The sequence below is a fragment of the Toxorhynchites rutilus genome, chromosome 3 (assembly GCF_029784135.1).
Source record: "Toxorhynchites rutilus septentrionalis strain SRP chromosome 3, ASM2978413v1, whole genome shotgun sequence".
In the NCBI taxonomy this organism is placed as follows: Eukaryota; Metazoa; Arthropoda; class Insecta; order Diptera; family Culicidae; genus Toxorhynchites; species Toxorhynchites rutilus.
This window is the reverse complement of record NC_073746.1, coordinates 303,611,121-303,631,667: the sequence shown is the minus strand read 5'-3', so window position 1 is coordinate 303,631,667 and position 20,547 is coordinate 303,611,121. Positions and strand designations below refer to the sequence as shown.

At 36.9% G+C, this 20,547-nt stretch overlaps 1 protein-coding gene across 1 annotated transcript; it reads right to left on the bottom strand.

Annotated features, from left to right (window-relative positions):
• Nucleotides 1-5,017: 5,017 nt before the first annotated feature.
• LOC129778456 (sodium-coupled monocarboxylate transporter 1-like) lies at nt 5,018-19,793 on the bottom strand. The gene is made up of 7 exons (XM_055785352.1): nt 19,373-19,793; nt 6,932-7,091; nt 6,803-6,868; nt 5,937-6,667; nt 5,707-5,881; nt 5,439-5,641; nt 5,018-5,377 (listed from the first exon to the last, which is right to left on the bottom strand). Exons 1-7 carry the CDS (start codon nt 19,588-19,590, stop codon nt 5,149-5,151), a joined length of 1,782 nt encoding a protein of 593 aa, XP_055641327.1. The 5' UTR covers nt 19,591-19,793; the 3' UTR covers nt 5,018-5,148.
• Between the last annotated feature and the right edge of the window lie 754 nt (nt 19,794-20,547).

The following is a 20,547-nucleotide window of genomic DNA, read 5'->3' as shown; positions in this document are numbered from 1 at the left end:
ACTGATGAATCGTGAATGCTGTGATATACAATCGGGAAATGATTGTTTACACTTAATAAATTGAAAGCAGGTGGAGCTAAAATTGCAATATTTTCTCTATCCACATCGTCTGTTTAACGAACGCTGTATTTTCATTGGAATTAATTCGATATCTCGGTCATCTCAATCGGTTCAGTAGTTCAAAAGTTATGAATTTTTGAAAAAAGTCATTTTCGGAAAAAAGGGAAAAATGATTTTTCTGAGCATCGACTAATTTTGAAAAATCACAACTCAAGAGCAAAACATAACATCTTTTTGATTTTTGGATATGTTGGATATGGATATGGAAAAAAAACTCAGCTTTCAAGAAAAAATATAATAAAATACAACGTTGGCCCGGTGAGCATAAAAACTACCAAAAAACAAATACAATCAATAATAACGAAAACAAAAATAAAAAAAAGTGGTATTTTTTCACAAAAGAGTGCTTAATTGACTTTAATTTGATATGTCCATGGTCTAAATCAGTACAGCAATTTAAAAGTTATGAATAAAAAAAAACATTTTTGAAAAGAATTAAAAAAAAATATGTTTTCATCCCGTTTGTTTATTTACTAGGCTCATTAGCATTTTAGCTGTAACAGAGCTGAGTTTTAATCGTGAACATGTACATATATTTATGGCTCTATAAATTGTAAATTACAAAGTAGTAGTAACCATTTAGGCGTTAGATTTTCTGTTTCATTACATTATGGTCAATTGTTCAGTAGTAGCCATTTAGGCGTGAGGGTATTCTTTATGTTCTCCATTGTTCAGTTCAGCAGACCGGACAGCGGAGACAGTTGATATTGATCATTGTTGGGTTATTAATAGAACAGCAGCCCGATGTTTCTTGCAGAGCAGAGCAGAGCAGTTGCATGGATGAATCGATCTTTGTTCAACTGTGGATCGAACTCCAACGCTGATGAAGGTTGCGTGGAAGTAGTTATTCTATAACAACACAAAGATGTTCAGTTGAGGGCCCTGAGTTTGAAATCACGATCGATCGGTTAGTAAGCGAACGCGTAACCAAGTGGCTACGAAGACCCCCTAGAATTGTTTCTTCGGACCATCTTAAAATGGAAATGAGCAGCAGCCTGGTAAAAAAAAAGTTTCTCTAGGTATGTTTTCATACATCCCATATTCACTTTTTCATTATTACATATTGAAAAAATATATATCATATATTTTAAAAAGCACTTGAAAAACACTTGAGTTTTGATGTTTTAACACTAGAACTACCGAAACCGTCAATTTGACGGATTTCAAATTCCATGGTCACAAATTTTATATAATTTTTATGTGTTGTCCTAACATTTTATGATGACTTTTCATGAGATGTAATGGCGGGTTTACATTAGGGAGATTTATAGCTATAGATGGATTTATTCACCTGAAAATAGATGTAAACGGGTGAGAATATATATGATACACTTCTTCGAGGTATATATGTATAGAATGTATAGAATAAATTTAGGCATATGTAAACGCAGGGGGATTTCTCACCGGTGAGAAATCACTAAAGTTGGATGCAGTTCTACTTCAAGTGAATAAATTCACCGAAAATATGAATATATTCATCATATAAGTTCGCGCTAGTGTAAACGGTTGATGCGATTTCTATAAATCTTATCATATTTCTTCACACGAATATATCACTAGTCTAAACCCACCCTAAGGATAGTTTTTTAATCATATTCAATTTCTGTTTATCGGCTTTAACTTCCATAATCAGTACCACCTATACCTATTTCTACCGAGACCCGTCAAATTGACGGATCTGGCAATTTCAAAGTTTATAACAATCTATGCATCATCCATGGAATGGTGGACATCAATACGTATTTGAATTCAATTAGACATGCAATTTCGTGCAGTATGCGCACAATAGTTGTCCGATATGTCTGGAGTTTAGAGTAGTTAGGAAATTTAGACTGTAAACAATAGAGAAGGTATGACCACTCTATAATAACAACATTGTTATAAAAGAGTAAATAAGGTATCTCCACAGGATGGTATTGAATAGAAATCTAACTGAGAGTAAAAGACAGACCCTTTTCTCTTTGTGATTGCAAAACCAAGAGATTAAAAAAATGGGAATTTTATTCCATTGTTATAACGTGTATTTTTGTGTCCAAAAAATGGGGACCTTCTTTTTTTCACGAAACGATGTACAGAAATCGATTTTCAGAAATCATGAGATTCATTCGTTTCGAGAAAAAAAAAGCGAACGGAATGCTCGATTACAAACTGATAAATTTGTATTAGTTTCTGAAACGTGGCAATCATTCATTGATAACAGCCAAGCTTTTTACAAACCTGATCAAAATGAAACAATAGACGAGCAACGAGCAAGCCAAGATGCAGATTTCTGCAGTATATGCCAAATAAATCGGACAAGTTCGGAATCAAATTTTGGTTAGCTGTTGACGTGAAAAGTTAATACCTTATAAATGGCTACCCCTACTTAGGTAAAGATGAACTTAAACCATCAGGAGTACCATTGAGCCAATTTGTAGTATTGAATCTACCAAGCAATTATGTGAACTGTGGAAGAAATATCAATACAGATATTTTTTTTACAAATATGGAACTCGCAAAAAAAACAAGTCTTGTTGGAACTGTGCGATCAAATAGAATAGAATTGTCAGGAACAGCTAAAGTGGTGAAAGATAACATGGCTCTTTACTCTACAAAACTCTACAAATCAGATAATATTATTCTGATAATTTATAAAAGTAAACTTCGCAAAAAAGCACTGCTTCCTAGCTCTAAGCATAGATCCGTAAAAATAGGTTTCAATAGAAAACAAATACTTGAAATTGTATCGTTTTACAATTAAACCAAGTTTGGAGTAGATGTAGTTGACCAGGCTTGACCAGGCACGCTAATATAGCGTAAAAGCAGGGTCTCGTAGATGGCCATTACAAGTGTTCTACAACATTTTGGACTTGGTAGCCATCAATTCGTGGATTTTATACAAAGAGTCTCGTGATGGGAACATAACCAGGAATCAATTCTTGTTTCAATTGGCAGAAGAACTTTCCAATGAATATAAGTGCTGCATAGAACAAGCTTCTTCCAAAAAACAATCAAACAAAGCAATGGATTGTACTACAGAAAACTCAACTATAAGACCTCAAGAACAAAAATCTTGCCAAATACAATTGTGCAACAAAAACAGAGCGATGTATACTTGTAATGCATGCAACAAATACGTTTGTGGCAAGTATTCGTCCAGAATAACATGTTCTTATAGACATATAAATGTAAATATACACCGTTTTTGTTTATTTTTTATTATAAACATATAAAGTGTTATATTAAATGTTATTTTTGTCAAATCACATTCTTTTATTAACATAAACTAAGTCAAATACAACATACAACAAAAGCGCTTATCAGAAATCCGTCAATTTGACGGGTGCGGTAGAAATAGGTATACATCAAACGTCGGTAGTTCTAGTGTTAAGGCGTTAACTGAAATGTTATGTCGTAATTTTTGGGATCTTCGAATAAACCTTCGGAATAATTTTTGAAGATTGTGTAATTAAATAAAAAACAAGGATCTCAAGTCGAGTCATTGTTCCGAAAATAAAAAAAACTTTCAAACGTTAAGGGCATTGTTTTGTTTTTTTTTTAATAATTTCCACGATTTCCACGATTTCCATTTTCGGTAGCTTTTGAACATGTGTATTTGAGTAATCCTTCTGGACTAAATTAATGTCATTAGTTTATATTTATGACAACTAGTGGCGTCTCTTTAATGTAAGCAAAATACTAACGGCGAAAGACATGTACAATTGAGATCAAGAAACTATGTTTTGACACCTGTTAAATGTGGCTTCATTTCGTTTAATGTTGATTTTATGAAAAATTATTTGTAACAGTATTCGTTCATACTTGTCCATCATGGCTGCTTCGTTCGAACGCGTTAGAATGCCAGTGCTGAAGTCTTGTCTTCATCCGAGTTAACATCTTCTCCGAGATAAAATATCATCCAGCTCGAACGAGGCGAGAAAAAAAATGACCCAACATAAAGCATGTCAGTCTCATGGAATCACAATTTATGCTCTTCGATGGACGCCAACGCGAAAATAAAAACAACTAGCCCCTGCTAAACCCACAATGAGTATGAAAGACGAAAAAAGGCACCGGCCGCGATATCGCATAAATTAATTAATGAAATTAACGATAAATCATGAAAATTTAATTTAAAAAATCCACAAATTTTCCTTTGGCTTTCTTTCGGCGTAACTCTATCAAAGCAAGGGATTGTATTTTTTTCGTAGTCCCTTGGGGATCATCCCGCGCCCTGTGCTCGCGTATGTTTGTGTATGCATGGGTAGGTGGGTGTTGTGTCCTCTGGTGACGAGGGACAGCCGATAGGAAATTGCTTGTAGAAAAAAAATACAACCCTTTACCTCCTCCCCTCAAACCACAATAATAAAAAAAATACAGCTCGCCTTGCTTCTTATAAATCGCCGTATTTTCTTTTGATATCCTTACCCCTTTTCATTGCCAAACCGGGCGAAACGACGAGAAAAATCAAATATTTACTTTTAATTTTGATTTTTTATGCCTTGTTGGTGGTGGCTTCCTTTTTTCTCAAGCGACTTTTGATTCATTGGGTTACATTCTTTACGGGAACAATCTGTGCATCTGCCGTGCTCAAACATTGCCAAATTTGGGAGATCGTCCGCTCTTGTTTTGGGTTGGTTGAGGTTCTCCTAGGCGGATTAATCTCGACTCCCGCCCCCTTACAAGCAGTGATTTATCTTGACAAAGGCAAAGACGCAGTAAATCTTTCAATAATCTAACTTTTCTTCATCCTCAACGTCTCTCCTTTCCCGAAAACACGCTTGCGATACCGTCATCTGGTCAGATTTCTGACGGGTTTCGGACAAAAAAAAACCGCCGCTCAAAGTCCCCACGGGATCGTGGGCAGAACTTGGCCAACAGTTACAAAGTGGGACCGAACGATAAAACACTCCCGGCTATTGAAACCCCTTCCATTAATTTCGGGAACACGTTCTTTTAATTTCGCTTTTTTTTTATTACCCTCGATGTTTGACGAAGAACTGAATACATTTTTACGTTGAAAGATTTTCTCACTGTTTAAGAAGCATTTTAGTGGCGTTCGCCAAGTTCTATCCGCGGTTGGCTGTGGGCCACTTTACGACGACGTCGGCCATCCAAAATTCGCTCGATGAATGGCGAGAATAGCTTTGGGTTCATCTCGTCCGGGTTGTTCGGACCCATCAGGCAGGAAACGATAACGGCGATCACGATCGTAATGAGCGCCCCCATCAGAGTGTACCATAGATATGAGATGTGGTACAGTGCGAACTCCGGATCACTGCAAAACAGTTTGAAATGGAGTTTTATCGGAGTTAATCAGCATGTTTTTGGTTACGTACCTTGGTATTTCGACTGGAGGTGGAGCTGTTACGTTGATCGCCAGCATACTCATCGGTTCGGACGCTATGAAATGGTAGCTGCAGCCTTGCGTATCAACTGGCTTCGGCTCGAAGCTCAGTTCCCCGGTAGCGATCGCAATCTGTGCTTTGAAGCAGATCCATGCCATGATTACAAGGCTGATTGTTCCTCCAACGATCGCCCCCTAGAAAGCAGAAGGAAAATTCGTTAGTAGTCTGTGCCATGTGATAGAGCCCGGAAATGTTTCACCGTTCCATTGGCCCAAGGTACCAACACTCCGAGTGTGAAGATCCCTAGCAGCGGTCCGTTGCTGACACTACCCAGGCTCATCGAAAGCTGCAGCACAGCTCCTAGTTTTTCTACGATCAACACCAAAACGACACAAATTGTCCCGAAAACACAAACAACCGCTCGCATTATGATCCTGAAAAATTACAATAGATTGTGACCTCGACTTACAAGTACAATTAAACACTCACGCAGTGGTTTTCTCGCTGAGTGGTCGATTCGAGAAAGGTTTGAAAAAGTCCTCCAGAACCACCGCGGACATCGAATTCAATCCGGTGGAGAGTGAGCTAAGTGCAGCCGAGAACACTCCAGCCACGAAAAGCCCCGGCAAACCCGGGTAGTCTCCCAATGTGTCCATCACTAGCAACGGCAGCAGTTGATCCTTAGCTTTCGCCAGTTTTGTCGTCAGTGGGTCACAATCATGATACTTAGCGTAGATCAACAGTCCGCTATAGCAGCAGAGCCCTAGCAGGACGAGTGTCCCAAAAATGAATGTCCAAAGCGCCCGCTTGGCCGCTCTCAGCGTCGGTAGCGAAAGGTACCGCTGGATCATGTTTTGACTGACCGCGTTGGTCTTTAGCCAATAGACAACTCCGCCGATCACACACGAGTACACATTGTGTCGTGTGGTCATATCGAAGCGAAAATCCGGACCCTCGATCCGTCCGCTGCTCGTGGCTCGATCCATCACAACCGACAGGCCGCCAACGTCGTATGTGCCTTTGATGATGATCAACACCATTGCCCCGAACATGAGCACTGTTTGGACAACATCTGTCCACACGACCGCCTTCAATCCACCTACGCACGTGTAGAAAATACAAATAACACAGACCAGGGGTGTGATCAGATGCACATTCACGCCGGTCACCTGATTGAAGGCCAACGCCGGCACATAGATAACGATCGGAAGCCATGCCATCTATAGGGGGAAGAATAATTTCAAAAATTGAGCCTGTCAACACACGCCGATTGCGACGCAACCGTTAATGGATTCGGGAGCTCATTAGATGATTGACTGCTTCCGGGGGTTGCGACTAGAGAACTTCATACTCACCGTGGCAAACGTGAACAGTATGGACCCAAAGAGGCGCATTCGCTTGTCGAAGCGGACTTGAAGGTACTTAAAAAAATATAAAAAATGGTTAATAAAATTTGCATTGGTATTTGTCAGTATCGAACAAACCTGATAAGTCGAAGTTAGTTGGAGATTATGAAATACTGGCAGATAGATGTACATCATGATGAATCCCATCGTGATGACGCCACCGACAATATACATGTACTGGACCCCGTAAACGTAAATCTCGGTAGGGGTTCCCAGCAGTGAAATCCCCGAGATGAAACTATAGAAAAATGGAACATTTATGTCATACAACTGTGTGTTTATTGATACGAAGTTTGCTCTATTAAAACCGCATTCATATTTCCGAGAAAAACCACTACCGCACCACAGATGCTGACCAAATTGAGATGCTGATCGAGAATAATTCTAGGTGCATCACTGTGATCTAAAATCAAATTCACTATAGATATCTGGAACCACCAATCATGAACATTTTAATGAGCTTGATTACTTAATCGTTGCGGTGAATGGGTCCCACACCAATAATCAGAAAACATCTGTAAAGTGGTTGCTCATATGAATCCAGTGGACTGGAGACACCTCTAGGGAAAGACGCTTCGGATAACGATATGATAACTTCGGTGGTTTACTTTGTATATTTTGGTTATAGAGTTTGAATCTAATAAGTTTCATTTGTTCTAGTATAAGTGTTCTACGGTTCACTGTTTTCAACCCGTTTTACAGAAAGTTCATTATACATCTTCGAATCTTCTAACGTGAAAAATTAATCATTCACATCAATTCTGGAGCAAATTGAAATGCAGTACGGCCTCAAAGCCAGTTTTTACCTCGAGAAAATTCTCACATATCTTTTTTTAATTTTAATTTCATTTTTTTTTAATTATTCAGCCATTCTATGCCAAACCAATATAGTGTTTCTAGGACTTTCATAAAAAGTGCTAGTTTTGTTTTTTGACGTAGAACAACGTCTTTCACGAAGGGTGCCAAATCAGCAAACAGATCACGCTCATCAAACATAAAAGGACGTTCATCAAATTTATTTGTGCAGTCTAAAATAATATTCGAAGTGGTAAACAAGTGGATTGCATGATAAAGGGTGTGTCACATCAAATTGCATCACGGAAAAAACGCTGTAGAAATTCGCCCAGTAGACCGATCCTTTTGAAAATTTTAGACAGTAAAATGAAAACTATTAAACAACTATTGGCATTTTCTTTTTATTCATACTTCGAGCCCAAGCCCGTATGCTCGCACCTTCCCCTTTACCCCGTCCATAAGGTTCTGTACAACGTCAGGTTGTAGTTTTTTTTTTGAACAGAAATTCATTTTCTCTTGAAGTCCGCCTCCGATTTGACAACTTTTGGGTTCTTCCGGAGGGCCTGCTTCATAATCGCCCAATATTTCTCTATTGGGCGAAGCTCCGGCGCGTTGGGCGGGTTTATTTCCTTTGGCACGAAGGTGACCCCGTTGGCTTCGTACCACTCCAACATATCCTTTGAATAGTGGCACGAAGCGAGATCCGGCCAGAAGATGGTCGGGCCCTCGTGCTGCTTCAATAGTGGTAGTAAGCGCTTCTGTAGGCACTCCTTAAGGTAAACCTGCCCGTTTACCGTGCCGGTCATCACGAAGGGGGCGCTCCGCTTTCCGCAAGAGCAGATCGCTTGATACACCATGTACTTTTTGGCAAACTTGGATAGTTTCTGCTTGCGAATCTCCTCCGGAACGCTGAATTTGTCCTCTGCGGAGAAGAACAACAGGCCCGGCAGCTGATGAAAGTCTGCTTTGACGTAGGTTTCGTCGTCCATTACCAGGCAATACGGCTTCGTCAGCATTTCGGTGTACAGCTTCCGGGCTCGCGTCTTCCCCACCATGTTTTGCCTTTCGTCGCGGTTAGGAGCCTTCTGAACCTTGTATGTACGCAGGCCCTCCCGCTGCTTGGTCCGCTGGACGAATGAACTTGACAAATTCAGCTTATTGGCGACATCCCGGACCGAACTTCTCGGATCACGTCTAAACTGCTTAACTACGCGCTTGTGATCCTTTTTCACTGACGGAGCATCCATTTTTGCCGTTCTTTACCTTCCGGTCGATGGTTAGGTTCTCGAAGTATCGTTTTAGTACTCTGCTGACCGTGGATTGGACGATTCCCAGCATCTTACCGATGTCCCGATGTGACAACTCCGGATTCTCGAAATGAGTGCACAGGATTAATTCACGACGCTCTTTTTCGTTCGACGAACATTTTCCAAATTTACGAAAAATTGACAGTGAAGCATGTCCAACGTGATCTATACACTCCTATCTGATTATAAACGAAAGCTGAAGATATAATTCCTAAAAATTAAATTTCTACAGCGTTTTTTCCGTGATGCAATTTGATGTGACACACCCTTTATAATGTGACACACCCTTTTTAATTTTTTACCGCAAATGGGTGCCCATTTTTATTTTGGGTGTTCCGAAAAATCATTTTTTCCCATTTTCCGTAAATGAATTTCTTCAAAAAAACCTTTGGACTACTGGATCGATTCAGATGGTCGACATATCAAATTAAGAGCTTGAGCTTGCAAAACACCTCTCTTATTTCTAGGTGTAGTATGTGAAAAAATTCGAGGGATTATATCCGAGACACGATCGTAGGACTACGTAATCTTTTTTTAATTTGTTGGTTTATCCTTTCGGATACTATTTGCGAATATGTCGAAATTTCCTTAATAACACTTTACAGCAATTCCAAATGAAATCTTTTAGGACTTGTATTTTTGATTCCAATGAAAGTGTGTATTCCATTTGGGTTGGAGGAAATATGAGTTTTTCACAGCAATTGGGAATTTTTTGACTCAAGCGTAACTTTTGAAAAGGGCGTATCGATTTTAGTAAGAGAAATCTTTGATAATTTATATCTCAAAAACTATGAGTCGTACCGAAATAGTGTCTTAGAAAGAGTTATAGAGTATTGATGGTTGAATTTAAAAAAAATGTACACTGAGAAAAAAAATTAGGACTTTTTTTTTATTTACAAAATGAAAAATCCAATTTGCAATATCCAAAATACATATTTTTAATTTTTTTTTAAATTTTTCACACAAAATAGAAGTCATGTAGAAAATTTAAAAAATGGGCCCAAGATGGTAAAACTATTTTTGACGAACTTTGTGGAACATCAAATTTTTAGGAATTTTCGAAACTTCGAGTTTTTGTATGTTAGCAGTCATTTTTAATCACAAATTATGAATCCTGATGTTATTTTAAACAAAAAAGGTTATTATCAATCTCCTTCTAAATGCAACCATTCTCAAGTTATTTAAAAAAAAAATATTTCTAATTTATTGTGTTTTTTAAAGTAAATAATCCCTTTTAATAAGTTTGTCGTGTTATACCGTCATGTTCATGAAATTTTATAAATTTGCTTATAATTTCCAACAAATTTTCCGAATACATCATTATGGTTCATTTTTTGACTCAAGTGTAACTTTTGAGAAGGTAGTATCGATTTTAGTAAAAGAAATCTTTGATAATTTATATCTCAAAAAATATGAGTCGTACCGAAATAGTGTGTTAGAAAGAGTTATAGAGTATTGTTGGCTTAATTTGAAAAAATATACACTGAGAAGAAAAATTAGTACTTTTTTTATATTTACAAAATAAAATTTTAATTTGCGATATCAAAAAATATGTATTTTTACAATTTTTTTTCAATTTTTCATATAAAATAGAAGTCATGTAGAAAATTAAAAAAATGGACCCAAGATGGTAAAACTATTTTTGACAAAATTTGTGGAACATCGAATTTTTAGGAATTTTTGAAACATTGAATTTCTGTATGTTAGCAATCATTTTTACCCACAAATTATGAATTCTGATGTGATTTAAAACAAAAAAGGTAATTATCAATATCCTTCCAAATGTAGCCATTCTCGAGATATTTAAAAAAATATTTCTAATTTATTGTCTTTTTAATAGTAAATAGGCCCTTCAAATATGTTTGTCGTGTTATACCATCATGTTCATGAGATTTTCTGAATTCGCTTATAATTTCCAACAACTTTTCCAAATACATCGTTATGGTAAAGACACATGTTTATGAGTTACGTTACGAAACATTCGAAGACATGTGGGTTAATACAAAACGTAGTGAAACTAGAAAAAAAATTTTATCTTAATACAAACTTCAATCAATCAAAAAAATTGTTGGAAATTATAAGAAAGTTCATAAAATTTCATGAACATGACGGTATAACACGACAAACATATTAAAAGAGATTATTTACTATAAAAAAGATTATAAATTAGAAATATTTTTTTATATATCTCGAGAAGGGTTGCATTTAGAAGGAGACTGACAATAACCTTTTTTGTTTTAAATCACATCAGAATTCATAATTAGTGGCTAAGAATGATTGCTAACATACAAAAATTCGAAGTTTCTAAAATTCCTAAAAATTCGATGTTCCACAAATTTCGTCAAAAATAGTTTTACCATCTTGGGCCCATTTATTAATTTTCTGCATGACTTCTTTTTTATATGAAAAAATTGAAAAAAATATAAAAAAATATACATTTTTTGATATCGCAAATTAAATTTTATTTTGTAAATAAAAAAAGAGTACTAATTTTTCTTCTCAGTGTATATTTTTTTCAAATTAAGCCAACAATACTCTATAACTCTTTCTAACACACTATTTCGGTACGACTCATATTTTTTTGGGATATAAATTATCAAAGATTTCTCTTACTCAAATCGATACGCCCTTTTCAAAAGTTACACCATTTTCAAAAATGAACCATGATGATGTATTTGGAAAAGTTGTTGAAAATTATAAGCAAATTCATAAAATTTCATGAACATGACTGTGCCGATAGAACCCCTCGTTATAGCGATGCAACGTTACATATCGCAGACAACTTCACTCGACATTCGATCCATAAAAACCAGTTCGAACGGAAACAAAACAAACAGAGATCTTTCTAAAGACAAAAGGGAATAAACGAATCAGCGTTAAAAGCAGTGCATCAATTAAAATTATTTCCATTTTTTTCTCAAATGATAGTACACCAAATTTGTAAGTTTATTCGTTATGAAGATTAAATTTGAATTCTAAATAAATTAATTACTGTAGCTTGAAGCGCACAGAAACAAATATCGTGTTTGCTATCGAGAGTTGGCGAAAATCTATCCCCACAATGACGGTATAACACGACAAACATATTAAACATGATTATTTACTAAAAAAAAAGACAATAAATTAGAAATATTTTTTTAAATATTTCGAGAATGGCTACATTTAGAAGGAGATTGATAATAACCTTTTTTGTTCTAAATCACATCAGGATTCATAATTTGTGGCTAAAAATGATTGTTAACTAAAAGTGGGTAAAAATTCGATGTTTCACGAAGTTCGTCAAAAATAGTTTTACCATCTTGGGCCCATTTTTTAAATTTTCTGCATGACTTCTATTTTGTATGAACAAATTTAAAAAAAATAAAACAATATGTATTTTGGATATTGCAAATTGAATTCTCATTTTGTAAATAAAAAAAAGAGTACTAATTTTTTTCTCAGTGTATATTTTTTTCATATTGAGCCATCGATACTCTATAACTCTTTCTAAGACACTATTTCGGTACGACTCATACTTTTTGAGATATAAATTATCAAAGATTTCTCTTACTCAAATCGATACACCCTTTTCAAAAGTTACGCTTGAGTCAAAAAATTCCCAATTGCTGTGGAAAACTCACATTTCCTCTAACCCAAACGGAATACACACTTTCATTCGAAACAAAAATACTCATGTTTTGTCATTTGTCGATTTCATTTGGAATTACTCTTTAGCAAAAAGTTTCGGTGACCCTGACAAGGTTCAATGTGGTTTTGTAGAATCATTTCGAGAAGCAACGATTCTAACAGATGCACACAGTTGTGGCGATAAAAATGAAACATCGCGAAAATGACCGTTTATGAAAAATCGTTTCTCGACTCTCGGTCAAAACCGTTATCAAAGCTAGGAGCTTGTTGCATCAGAACAGAGCCGATGCGCACGAGAGCAAATACGAATGGCATTCAAAAGTATCTTTGTAGTTTCGGGCACAGAAAGATTCTGAAAATTTTCCTCAGAGGAGATGCAATACTTATACGCTAGCGACAGCTTACTTACTTTGCAAGGGTGGAGTTTACTTCGCAAATATTCTCTTTTCGCTATCCCCTTTCGTTGTTTATATTCTAGCGGCTGCATAAGTTGCCCGTTATTGACAGCTCTGTTTGGGAAAGCACATAAATGGACAGAACAAATGTATGGGGAAATGGGAATGTTGCCAATTTTCATCAATTTAAACCATATACAGACTATGGAATTGTAATGTATAGCATATAAAAAAATAATAGAAAATTCCGATTCGATTGGTATGCGAATCGTTAAAATACGTTCGCAGCAAAAATAGTTATTGACTTTAACTTTATTTCATAAAAACGTGACCTGTTTTCTGATTTGGCATCCTTAATGTTAGGCATCCTGTTCACGCAGGACTACGTCAAAAACCTCAACTTTCAAGAAAAAATATAAAAACATCTAGCGTTCTCGGGCCCGAGACCATGTGAACCATAAAAAAAAACAAATACAATCAGTAATCCAAAACAAAAGTTGCAAGTCATTGCAAGTGTAATATATTTCTAAAAAAGTCTCATCTTAAAACTAGGGGTGGGTTATATGTGTGATATAACCGACAGCTAAGCTACAGTTGTCTTAGTACTCAGTACATCATTCTTGTCTCGTGAGAACTATATATAGGGGAACTGGGAGGAATGTGGTCACTCTAAGGAACATGCCCATTTCCTGTGTCCATTTCCATGTGTCCACTGAAATTCCCGTTCTTCGAAGAATATTGTAGCTCAATTTATTGTAGTTCAATATAGTAAGCGGTTTTTATTATGAAAATTGGAAATAGTACATTTTTAATTATTAGATAAAAGGTTGAAAAATCGAACATTTTTTTAGTGAGGAGGGAAAGTGATCACTCGCACATATCACACTAGAAGAGATAGATTTATGCGTGTTTTCTTGGCCAAATTTGTTTAAATCATTATTGAAATAGTAAGTACATGTATGCAATGAGCTAGGCCTATTCACTTAGAATCGTAATTGAAATTTTCTCATACGTACAAAAACATAGTAGGAAACACATAACGTTTTTCAAAATGATGCTTGGTTTTGGTTGGGGTGGCATATTTTTCCTGGGTCAAAACCACCCCTTTAGGTGCTGAAGGTGATAAGGTATATAAGCTTTTGAAAACAAAACATTATCAGTAGTAATCCTGTAATGGGCACCCCAAATAACGAAATGCGAAATATGCTAAACAATCGCTCAAAGTAAACAAACTATCTGTTCACCTCCCCTAGAATATGTGAACAGTCGTCCAAACTGTTGATTTGTCGCAAATATCATGTCAAATAAACTAAATTTCACTAGAAATTCCTTAAATTCGAAACGCACTAAACAACGGCCGAATGGCTACCGAAAGAGCGTTTCACTCACAAAAACAAAAGTTTTTATTCATTTCTTGACATGCGACAGCTCCACTGTAGTACAGGGTGACTCAAAAGTCATGAACTTCATCAAACATAAGATGACAATCAATACGGTGTCAATAGTCAAGGGTTATACTACCAAACAAGCAGGTGACCATTTTACCCCACGTGACCACATTACCACCACTACCCCTAAGATTTATACCTTGATTGCCAGTATGCATCTCTTCTTCTAGATTAGCGGTACTCAACCTTTGTTTCAGAAGGGCCACAAACACGTGTTAGTCATAGTGTCGCGGACCGCGTGCAGCAAAACCGCGTAAGTTTCAAAATCCGTGTAAAAATCTAACAAACAGTGAATTATCAGTTTAAAATGCAACCTATATTCTAACATTTGATTAACTGTTTTTTTGGCATGCTACAATTTTGATATCTGTTTCTTCTTTTATTTCTCAGCTACTAATCCGTGATACAATACAAAACTTATTTCGTGAAAAGTCACATCAATGAGCACTTAAAATTTGTTTACATAGGAGTCACTTTTTATGCGGTCGATACCTGCATAAAATTAAAAAGAACCTAATTCCATTGAAAAAACCGCGTAAATTCCGAATTCCGTGTAAAAAAAAACCGCGTGAAAATCCATTTCAGTTTACCTTCTTCACAGCCGGCAGCCGAATTAACTAAAGTTAGTTGATCGGATCGGAAACAGTCACCAATGAATCATTTACGAATTATCTATCATCGAGCTATCGACCAGATGGCAGCGGTGGCGAGGCTTTCCAAAGGGCTTTTCTCAAGGCCCGGTGTTTAGTTTAGTTTTCCAAATTGGCCTTTTTGCAAGGCAAAAGGAGAATTAACTGAGAAAGTTTGAGAGTCTGAGATCATCACACCAATAAATTCGAACATTCGCTTTCGATTTGGCCTCTGTTTTCCACTTTTTGACGTAGGATTACGTCTTTCGGAAACACATTGGGGGCACAAATTGAGACAACGAAAATCGGTCGCATCATGAAAAATGTCCGATTTCAAACGCTTATTGCTCAGTTATATCAGGATGGATTGATGAGAGCTTTACGTCGGCCGGTTTCGGTACTTCAGAACAAATTTTTACATTGAATAAATATATGCCATAAAACTAACTATCGAACAATTGAAAAATCTCAACCGTTAACCAAACGGAAATACCGCGGTCTGATTGGTCGAATTCGGAAATACAAACATCCTGCTGTACTCACAATTATTGCTTAGTTATTTCTTGATAAATTTACAAGAGTTTTGCATCAATCAATTTGGGCACTCCATAACAATTCTATTCATTACAGTGAAATTGAATAAAATAATATATTTTATGAAAATAACTATCAAACAATATACAAATCTCAAGCATTATCTCAATGCATGTACCAGTGAAAATCGAGTCGCCAAAAAACAAGACTTTTGTGTGATGAATGACTTTTGCAATTCTGGGGGTCAATTCATCCTATTGATAATTAATTCTATATAATGAAAAAATCGGTGGGTTATATCTATGATATAACCGCAATGTTGACGTGGGGCTACCGTTGGCTTAGTAAGCATTTGTACTGTACGGATTAAACTATCGATTGAAACAATTTTCGAATTCAATTGAATTCAACATTTTTGCCCTGTAAGTGAAAAGTTTGAAAAGTTGCCATGTTAGATCGATTTATGCATTGTAATAGATTATGTTCTTCATTACAAGTAAATTTGATGATCTTCCTTTTACGTTTTATTGACTATCAAAATATGTGAACAAAAGAATTGTCAATCGATCATTGTATTTTACATTTCCCTCTGAAATTATTGCATCTCTCATGTTCACGTAGTTCTCGAACCGCGAAAGTTCATTCACCTCTAGTATCTGAAATGACGATTTCCCTGGTTTTTCAGTTTAGAAGTACGTTTTAGGGAAGCATATCCCGGTCTGCACAAAGCAAGCGAGTACATAAGTACTCGCAGCTGGCATATATTTGCAATGCGGATTCCCTCAGGTATCTTTGTTTTGGAATCCATCCTAAGGAAACACATTTCGGTGGGAACAAAAATACCCCCGACTTGCATGTATTTGCAGACGAATTCCCCCAGGCACATTGATTTTGAATTCCGTGTTAGGGAAACACAGCTCGGTGGGAACAAAAATACCCTCTGCTTGCATGTATATTTGCAAAGCGGATTCCCACAGTTACATTGATTTTGATGGCTTTGTTGGGGAAACCGTACGATCGACTTCGAAACCAGAATCGAAATTTCCAAGAACAGTAAGCGTTTCATATAATTTTTAAAAAACTACTGGTTTTCGACTAGTTCCACTAGAACAATTTCAGACCTCATGCCACTCTGACAACCCGATTTTTTCTTGATAAAGCAGTGATGTATAGCTTCGTGAAATTATAGGCAAAATATGTATAACTTGTGAAATTATGAAAGATGAACAAGATTTATTTAGTTTTATGTAAACTTCAGATAAGTATTCACTCAAAGATGTGTTGTTTTCATTTAAAAACTATGTGCTATAATTCGTATAATATCTTTCGAAACAGTCCCCAAAGTGCAGTTCAGATGTTCGCATGTATAACCAAAATAATTAGTTTTGCGTCTTCCGCCTTTTACGCTTATGAACAATTCTCTTTTCTGCATTACATGGAGGTTTCCATTAAGCCTTTCCTCAAACATGGTTGAGAACGTTTGTTTATATCGAGTACCGTTATGTAAGCTCATATGAGCACCGTTTGGATTCGTGAACAGATTTACTAGACATTGAAATTATTTTAGAAAAAATGTGAACTGATAAATTGTTTCATAAAGTACAAGATTAGTATACTTCGTTGCTGTGATGGCCGAGGGCAGAGAATCGATCGCAAAGAGTTAAACACGTTAAACACGGTTTTGTGCCAAATTAACAGGCTTAAATTTGGCTCCTTCTTGTATCTGCTGTTGTGTAGAACGGATGTGCAAATTTTTGACGCGGGACTACGTCTAACCGAAGTATATGGGGGGCAGAATGAAAACCTAAACACAGAACATGCAGGAAAAAATGAAAGATTTCGAATGTTTATAACTCGAACATTGTTCAATAGATCGGAAAGATATTTGCATCAATTGATTGGAAATATTTCTACGCATCTATCACAGCCAATAAAATGTTATTTTTCATGAGATAAATAACTGAATAACTGTAAAATGTCAAGCGTGATCTAAACGCTCTAACTGCCACGTTTTGCTTGGTTCGATTCACGTTTCCCCAACACAGACTTCAAAACCGAGAAGACTGGGGGGAGCGCCATTGCAAATGCATGCAAGTAGGGGGTTCTTTTGTTCCCACCGGAATATGTTACCCTAACACGGGAAACCATGGTGTTTGGGGAATCGGCATTGTAAATACATGTAAGCGGGGAGTACTTTTATACTCGCTTGCCTTTGTGTAGCCCGGAATATGTTTCCCTAACACGTACTTCTGAACTGGGAAAGCCTGGGAGAATCGTCACATCAAATACTAGAGGTGAATGAACATTCAAGTTTAAATCACTCCGGAATGTGTGTCTAACACGGACTACATAAACGGGTACAAAAACAACGCTTTGACTTGGTTATTCAAGACTGCATTGGAGGATATGTCTTTATATGTTCTGTTCACTGAATTTCTACACATACCGTTTGATGATTGGGCAAAATACTTGTAACGAAGCACATAATCTATTACAGTGCATAAGTTGGTGTTACATGGCATTTGTTCAAAATCTTTACTTATAAAGCAAATTTGTTGAATCCAATTGAAGTAAAAATTATTTATTAATCAATACAAACAGATTGTTACTAAGCCAATTGTAGTTCCACGTCAATTCTGCGGTTACATGGTAGATATAACCCACCCATTTTTTTGCGCTTCAGAATGCATTCTCAGAATATGCACAAAGCAAGCGTAGTGCAAAGTTTGCAGTGGCGCGTAGAAGAGAAATACTAACCAGGCATGTACATAAGTAATTTCGTCTTCAATTTAATTCTAGTTCTAATTCAGTTTAAGTTTTTTTCCTACTCATTAAACAAACTTTTCATGTATGTTTTATGTGCATTTCAATGAACCACATGAAAATTGTACATAAAATTGAAAAATATTTCTTTCATATCTCTTTGGGTACCATCATGGAGAAATTTTAAAATGATTCCAAATAAGATAAGGATGAGGATGAGGTTAGGATGAGTTTGACTTGAAGTTAAATTTTAGAAGGTCGCGTCGCATGACACGAATCGGGTAGAGCTAGTGTTCAATAAATATCATTCAATATAGAGAAAATGCATTATTTCTCTATATCCTCAAAACTGTAACATTCCGGTAGGCATAATAATACAGTAGTCATTCGCTTACATGGCGTACTTCAACTGGACTGCAGCAGTTATGTATCAAATATAGCTGTCATATTCAATTTGAAGTTGCGCTGTCAAAAAAAATGTGAGGGGCATTCGAATGCAATTCGATGCTATAAAAATTTACATTTTTTTCACTTGAAAAAAACACTTGACGAAAATGCGTGAAATTTTAGTGGAAACCTTTTGTGTATTCAATTTCACGATGTTTAACGCTGAAAAATTGCAATTATAAATGTTACATTATACAGGCAACACAAGCGTACGAGTTCTTTTTTTCAGTGCCAATCAAACAATTCATTGAAATTCCCCTCAGTTTTATTTGACATTCGACATGTCAGCCCAGTTGGCGAGTGAAATTCGATAATTGGATAGCGAACGAGTATTGTAATGCATTTAGGCAGTCTTAAAAGAGTTCATTCAAGCGGTATGGCAGGATAGGTACTAGTTTACGTATGTTTCAGTAACCAATCGTAATTTTATACTTCTGCAATTTCATGAACTGTTTTTTTAACTCCTCAAATGATTCCTTATCTAGAATACTATCCAGTTTGAAACTGTACAACTGTATGTCAAACACGATATTTTTAAACTAGTCGAAGATGCTGATGCCAATATTCCGCTTACCTAGCAATGAGTGACAGCGAGACCGGAATAACGCTCATTTGGCGCCCACCAACCAGATAGTCCGATTCGGCGCCCCCTTTCTGGGCCTTTTTCTTGATAAATCCAAAGTACACTCCAATCATGGCACAACTGGCCAGCATGAGCACAAACACGACATAGTCGTACAGACCAAACTTTTGCAGTGAAATCTTCACTTCGTCCAAACTTAAGCCGACCATTTTTTCGGTTCGTTTTTACCCGTAAACCCGTTTTAAAATTCACACTTAAAAATTTCTTCACAAAGAAGATCAGGGCTTCATTCTGTCTTTGCTTTCCTTCTACGCAACCGTTTGAGATATTTCCGAGAACCAAGTAAGATGAACTTCTTAAACCACCAGATACGACCCGATGTGCAACAGTTTAGAAACCGCACTGAACTGAGCGGATTGATAAAAGATAACAATGCATTCTCAAGTAATGCAAAATTATGTCTCGTTAAGGCGAAGACGTTTCGTAGAATGTGTTTTTACACGGAGGAAGTCAACAACAAATGCGAGCAGAAACCATCGGCTGATATCGGTCTCGAACTTCCCTCCGTGCCGAGACAAGATTCCCTGGTTGACCGAGGCCGGTTAGAGGAATAGATTATCCAATTTCGGGAGGGTCGGTAAAGTGGAAAATTGTCGAACGAGCGATGATTTGCAACGGCTCTACGCCCTGGGCAATAAAGATATTCTTGGCAAAACCGGTGACGATGGGATCGCCTTTCAGCCAAATTGGCGTTTATTTTTATTTTGTAAGCATGCTTAATAGGAAAAACGCGCTCTAGGCTATTTACGAACCAAAGGGCAGTGTGGTTCATGAGCGGTCGAAATTTTAAATCAGGAAACGCTGAACGAAATCTGATTCGATCTGCGACCACTAGAAGATGCCACATTCGACTAGGTAATTAACCATATCGTGACATTTATCAGACCTCCCACGACTCAAAACTTGACCTCCCCGCCGAAGTTCGCATCATTTCGCCTTCTCCTCGTGCCAGCGATTGAGGCTGCACGGGGCGTGGTTAGTACGGCTTCGATGTGCCAGAACAGGATAACCGGTGATGTCGCCAAAGCTCCCGTGGTGACCCACAAAAGCAGCATCCGAAACGAGGAGAGAACAAGGAAACTCACCTTCTCTTGCACTGTTATCAA

What these genes read in the sequence shown, in the direction of transcription:
- LOC129778456 (XM_055785352.1), bottom strand. Translation starts at nt 19,590, where the DNA reads ATGGTCGGCTTAAGTTTGGACGAAGTGAAGATTTCACTGCAAAAGTTT. An exon ending in CTCAGCGAGAAAACCACTGC is followed by an intron (nt 5,882 to 5,936) that starts GTGAGTGTTTAA and finishes GTAATTTTTCAG; the next exon opens with GATCATAATGCGAGCGGTTG. An exon ending in TACCTTGGGCCAATGGAACG is followed by an intron (nt 5,642 to 5,706) that starts GTGAAACATTTC and finishes TCTGCTTTCTAG; the next exon opens with GGGGCGATCGTTGGAGGAAC.